The sequence below is a fragment of the Fringilla coelebs genome, assembly GCF_963513975.1.
Source record: "Fringilla coelebs genome assembly, chromosome: 3".
NCBI lineage: Eukaryota > Metazoa > Chordata > Aves > Passeriformes > Fringillidae > Fringilla > Fringilla coelebs.
In genome coordinates this window covers 62834940-62841612 of record NC_140030.1, presented here as the reverse complement: position 1 = coordinate 62841612, position 6673 = coordinate 62834940, and the positions used below count along the sequence as shown (strand labels likewise).

General features: G+C 44.2%; 1 protein-coding gene across 3 annotated transcripts in view; it reads right to left on the bottom strand.

The window, feature by feature from the left end:
* Positions 1-398: 398 nt before the first annotated feature.
* The window catches only part of HIVEP2 (HIVEP zinc finger 2), a 135103-nt gene continuing 128828 nt past the window's right edge, over positions 399-6673 (bottom strand). For all 3 annotated transcript variants that reach the window (XM_084201838.1, XM_084201837.1, XM_084201839.1), the window contains one exon: positions 399-2830. In XM_084201838.1, the coding sequence (XP_084057964.1) occupies positions 2009-2830 (822 nt within the window). In that variant the 3' untranslated portion in view covers positions 399-2008. The remainder of the gene's footprint in view (positions 2831-6673) is intronic.

Here is a 6673-nt window from a genome sequence, read left to right as displayed (position 1 = left end):
GCTTTAATGTTTAGAAATGGTGACCGTCCATTATGGTATTACACTAATCATATGCCATCATGCTAGAATTATGACAACATGCCACCTGTGGCTCTGCCCCCAGACAGTATTAGCGGAGAAATAAACTGGCTTAGTTTGATAGTATGTGAGAAAGCCAATATATGGTCCACATTTTTCACTATCACTCACATTTTTAAGGGTGCTTCTTGTGCAGAATGCTGGAACACCAATAAACTCGGAAAATTCAAAGAAGACATGAAAACTAGACACCTCATGCATGTAACTGTATATTTATTTCTTTTTAAAGAACACTCCTTAGATGTATTTTCAATATACAAACTTGTTTTCACAGATTTATAATCCACTAAATAGCACAAAATATAATCCAGGTCGTTGGTTTCTTTCATCTGTGCGTGTGCATGCGTGTGTTTGAGCGTGTGTGTGTGTGCGTGCGTGCAGGCACGCATGCTGCTGGTGGTCGTGGTAACCCACCACACGTGTTCAAACACAAGCCCGGGCTCCTCCTCCCTTCCCTCCGGAGCAAACCTTGCCCAGGTGGAGACCCTACACTGGAAGACTGTGACTTTCTTGCCCATGAAACCCATTTCAGAAGAGGCCGGGGTGGCGGTGCTCTCTGCCTTGCCGGCAGGGCCACACACCTCCATCCACAGGACAGGACGGAACAGGACAGAACGGGAGCCTCCCCCGAAGCTGGCACAGGTATTGCAGTAGGGAGTGGCCAGCTGTGGAGTTCAAGTGCAGTGAAACCCTTTTTTCTCCTCTCCAAAGCCCTCTCTGACACTCCAGGGCACTTCTCCATGACACCTATGCCCCTTGGTCAGCCCTCAGGAGCAGGGGACTGCCAGGCTCGGCAGGGCGCCGCGTGTCCAGCCAGCAGGACAGCTCCTCGCCCAGCCCCAGGCGGCCGTAGGGGCCTTGCCACCCTGCTGCTGGAGGCCAGGGAGTGGGTCAGGATGCTGCTGGACTCTGCCCTCTGGCAGTCAGCAGCGCCCCAGCCCCGCTCCTGGAAGCACCAGCGCAGCAAACCCTGCCGGTCCCGGTGAGCTACACAGATGGCACCAGTGATGCACATATTTACATGGGGTGGAATGTTTTCCCATAGCTTTTTAAGGAGTATATAGATCAACATGTTCACATAAGACCAAATACTTTTAATATATTTATAACTGTTTTATAAAGCTTTGAAAAAACTCACAATAGCACATTGTTTTACTTTAATGCTTTACGGTACTATCAGTTTAAAATCACAATCAGCACTTAAGTTATAGTCAATCCGGCAAACAAGAGACAAAAAAAATTACAAGAGTTAAGAACTGACTGATACATCTTTTATCTTTTTTTTTTTAACTAATGCATAAGTGCAGAATAATATAAGATACTCTAGTTTAAATATCTTGTTTTACAATATACATTTTGTTCTAATTACGCAACAGTAAATCCCATGCTTCACATAGAAAAGCAATCCACAACATTAAGAAAAAAATTTACAATTTATGAAACAAAGTAAATAAATATTAGTATTACAGAATCAGAGCTGTACATAAAAGCTGTTCAGTTTTAATCATATAAAAATATGTTTTAGTGCAACCTCACATATATTGATGCTGTTCTGTTTTACATCATTTAGATCCAAGTGTCCAAAAAAGGAAAGAAATTACATTTATTACAAAGCAGATACACAAATTCTAAAATATGTACAAATTACTGCTAAAAAAATGCTTATAAGAATATAAGCAAAGTAAAGAAAAGGCACAAACATCTGTACAATTTAAAAGTACCAGACCCAATAAGAATTTCAAATTTAGTTTTGGTCAGGCTCATGATGACTTGTTACTTTATCTAATTCTTTTGATATAACAAAAGTATATATAATAGCAAACTACTGTAACTTAGAACAGGCATGCTGTAAATTTGAATACTTTTTCTATCTCTAGAAAAAAAAAAAGTGGGGTAAATGTATGGGGTGAAAGTCTCCATGCATCTCAGATCAATGCGGCTTGCTCTTCTCAGATGACGGATCTTTCCTTTCCTGTGTGCTTGATGGGGGCTCGCTCCTGCTGTGAAAGCCCAGCTGCTGGACATCCACAAAGCTCTTGCTGTAAAAGGTGGGATGGGCCGGCGCAGTCTGTGATGTACCAAAACTGTCCTGTTCACCACCGTGCAAGTCAGGATGGGTGGCTGAGGCACAGGGCTGGCCTGGCTCAGATCCACTAAAGTGTTTAATGCTAAAATGTGCACTTTCTAAGGGTTTCTGGGGAGGCTCAGAAGGCCTCTGCAGCTGCTCCGCCCCGTGCAGAACGGCTTCTTCTGTGGCGATTCGCAGAGAGGCTATGGCTTTTGTGCAAGTCTGTATGTTCTCCTCCTGCTCCCTCTCGGTAGCCACCACGCTGTCCTCGGATGTGCTCTGAGCCAGCACCAGCAGCGGCGAGGAGGGGGCGCTGGGGGGAGCAGCGGGGTGCAAGCTGTGCGGAGAGGTACGCTGCTTCTCGTGGTGCTTAGAAACGCTGTAGGGCTCTTTCGTGAGGGCTTCCGCAGTTCCTCTCTGCTTCTCCTCAGAGACCTCCCTCTGCAGGGCCAGAGCGGACGGACAATGTAAACCTGAAAGGGCCATGGGGACCGAATGGACCATCTGGATCCCCCCAATAGGCATCATGGGGATAGGCGCTCGGATCTGCTGCTGGGAGTGTAGTGGAAGGTGACTGAAGACGTAGTCGCTCGGACCTTCAGGGAACAGGCTAGACCTGCGGTGCTCCATGCCGCCTTTTTCTCCATATATGTTGAAATAAGGTGCCTGAGACAACCCCCTCCTCTGTAAACAGAAGAAAAAAAAAAGAGATGTCAGCGCTGCTACTATCAGAACTCTTGTCTGGCTGCCAAACCACCTATCTGTTTTCCTGTCTAACACAGCCTCCCATTCACGAAGCACCTTTCATCCAGATGGATCCCAAAGCATTTGGAAAACTCCGCTAACTGCATATCCAAACAACAGAGGAGGTTTTGCTTAGCTCAGCCCTACAGGGCTCATGCCTCTGAGGTGAAAGGCAGTGGCTAGTTAAGAGAATTCAGCAACACAATGCAGCAATTTAGGTCAGGAAGTGGAGGGTATTATATTCAACTGAAACTTTGAACAGAATTTGGGGTAGATAGATTTTCATTCCCCAGGAGAAATTTGGCCAGGAGATCCATCTTACCCTCTCTTTTGGAAAATTCTTCTGGTATCTAAACTTTTTTGCAGAGAAGAACACGTCTGAACATCCACTGCTTGGCGGAACAGGGAATATCTGACAGCATGTATGTATTTACTGCCTTCTGAAAAATCTGCTCTTGAGCCCCACAGAAGGCACTTGCTCCCTGGGAGCTTTACCCAACCCTTGGAGAAAGCAGATGGGTATTTCCATGCAAGCTCAAGTGTCTTTGTGTGATGAAGACACAAATTTTTTTAGTCATTGAGACAATGGAGTACCCCTCTGGCTTATCTGCAGCGTAAACAATAAATAATAACAAAAGCACAGGCATCAGCTGTGAGCAAAAGTGATGATTGTGTCCCAGGGAGACTCACCCACTCATAATGGGATTGAGAAGAATGGGGGATTTTGTGACGGCTAATAAAAGCCAATCTCGCAATATTGACATTTTCACTGCCTTCCCATTAGTTCCTGCCTTGAAAGAATAAATAGCTCCATCTCCACTCAGTATTAAATATGCCCTGGGCTTTTGGGTTCCTTTTTATTTTTATTCCTAATTTTGAAAATTTGTTTGCTATCTGATGATTAAGTATCATTTCTTGCTGACCAGAGGAGTAATGATGACAGAAGTGCAGGATGACATTTTCATAATTATATGTGGGATTTGGCCACACATCTCTCAGGGACTCTAATATGAAATTAAATGAATGAAAACGCTCATCTCTGCTCTGTAAATTGACCAAACATGGATCAATTGCCCCAGAGCTGTAATGCTACCACAGCCTTGGTGCAGCAGCCCGAGGACTGTGCTGCTAAATACCAATGCATTGAAGTGGCAGCTCTTCACTGCTGGGAAATCCTAGCTCTCAAGGCATTAAGCAACCTCTTGATCCCATCCCAGGGAGCTGGTTTAGGGGGCAATTAAAGATTCAGTTTCTGTGCTACCCAAGGGCTCAATCTCACTGTGCTCAGATGCTTTGTCCTGTTTAATATAAATCATTGTCGAGACAGGAAAGGGTGACCCATAATCATCAGAGTCAAACTTCAGAGATATTATTCAGAGACTAATCTATGTTGGGAATTTTCCTATTCAGAAAGTGAGACACTTGAGTCTCATAAAAGAGAAACTGTCATAAGAAAGGACAGTGACAGCACATTATATTGCTGAATGGGGAAAACTATACAAAATAAACTGCAACTGCCAAGCCACAAGACAGTTCACCTATCCTGTCAGTCCTTCCTATCACTAACTTCACCTCTGCACAGCTGCTTGTCCCCTACTTTTTTCCATCTTTGGTCTGTCAACCAGTTTCTCACTCATATTGTCCTTTTGGACGTTTCCTACACCATGACATTTATTATTATTACATCTGATGTGAACTTGGGCTAAGGGAAATTGAGAAAAAAAAAGAGTAAAACTCATCAAAGAATAAACCTAGTCACACACAAATCTGTAATTGAGAAAGACATTGGCTTCATGTTTTACCCTGCCAGAGTTTCATAAGGGAATAGAGCAAGAGTCTGTCCTTGCTGGATAGAGGTGGCTAACATGACAGAAACTGCTGTGTGCTTCCAGATCCGCAGCATCATCCAATATGTGTCTCATATGCCCGATTTTAGCACAGACAGTGACAGTGTGTGCATGTCCTGGATACCTTCCAAGCCTGGCTGGGCACATACTGGATTATTTTTCTCTATCCCTGGCAGGTAAGTTTGGAAACAGGTAACATAAATGGTTATAATCAGTAGTAATTGTTCCTACCTCTTATCCTGCTTTTATTTCCTTTACCAATATTTAGCATTTTCATTCCTACAAGCAGACACACACATTCACAGAGAAAGACTGCCTCTTTTCAACAAGCATCCTGAAAATCTGAAGACTTTCTGCAGTTGACAGGGCAAGTATTAGATCACAGAGCACAGAGCAGGAAGTCACGGCATCTTTTTGAAGTGCAGTCAGAATAGGCTGCTGCCAGTGCTGTGAGCTGAGCTCTTCTCTTTGTGAGGTGATGGGAATCCAGTTCGTTTCCTATTAATTTTCATTTGTTACAGTTTAGCATTTTTCCCTTCAAGTAACATACAATTTCCCAAGCAACAGTATCCTGTAGAAGCTCTTCACTAAATGCTCTGACCCGGTCACAAAGCTAGACTGCCACATCACACCTCTGAGCAAAGCCATATCCAGCTTCACAAGTCCCCCAGAACGCCTCAGGGATGAGATAGGGTTTACCCTGTATCTGGTACATCACCCAAATCAGGCTGTGTGAGATTAAGAGGAAGATCACATTTCAAAGCCAAGCACCCTTCACAGACATCCTCTGGGCAGCCTCAGACCACAGCTTGCAAAACCATGTTGGGTGGAAAACAGTCTCTTTGATTAGCATGTCATAAGGCACTTGAGGTTTTTTAAAGTTAAAAACAAGAAAACACTGAACTCTATAAAGAAAATTACTAAGGGAGCACATTACCACCAGTGTGCCTCCTGAAAGACATGATGCCCAATAAAGTGACTATAACTCCGTGTGGCCCTCACTTTCAGGATCAGCTCAATTTGCAGCCCAACACAGAATGCACCACAGTAGCCCAGATGCACCAGTGAACCTATTTACAGTTTACCTGGAATTCAGAAGTTTCTGGCTCTCTGTACAAGAATGCACTTCACTCAAGATGATAAAGTAGTGAGTGTTTGGGAAGTGATTTAATATCCATCTTTGGGATGATCAAAGGACCTTAAATCCTATCAACTTTCAAGTGGTCATAGAGGTGCCTAATTCCCTTCAGCCCTTCTGAATATATCAAGACAGGCTTCAGACTTCAAAATGAATGAGATGAGCAACAAGATGGCAACAGAAGCAAAATCCACTGCTGCCTAGAGGCTAAAATAGTTGTGAGAGACCAGTCTGTTCCACTCACAGCAAGTCACCTTCTCGATCTTGTTGTGTGGATCCTGGGACTGGAAGGGGCAAAGGTTCTGGTCTGCACTAGGAAGTAGCAGGGTGTACTAAGGGTTGGGACGAGCAGGAATGGAGTGAAAACTGTTTGTGCTGGATCCCATATTCAAAATGCAAGTGTTGTGGGTTTGGAAGGGAAGGTTGCTTCAGATTAGCCCTATGTGGCCTCTTGGCAGTCACTTGGATAGCCACTCAGAGTTCAAGGGCACCTGCTGCCCTCCTGGTGCACATTTTCAGTTTAATTCCATCTGACAACAATCCAGGTCACTTACTCCAAGACTGAGCTGAAAAAGCGAGTCAAAACACAAAAAATGTGACAAGAGAGACATATGCCTCATCCAAACTAAAATGCTAAAAGAGATTCACTCAGGGCGAACAAATGAAGCCTTCCTACTCCTTCTGTTTCTCTCAGGACTGGCAGGAGATGACTTGGAAGAAGAATCTGAGCCCTTTGACAATGGCATCAGCCTCCCCAGTAAGGAAAGAAACTTCTGCCATTGACAGAGGATCCCAAAT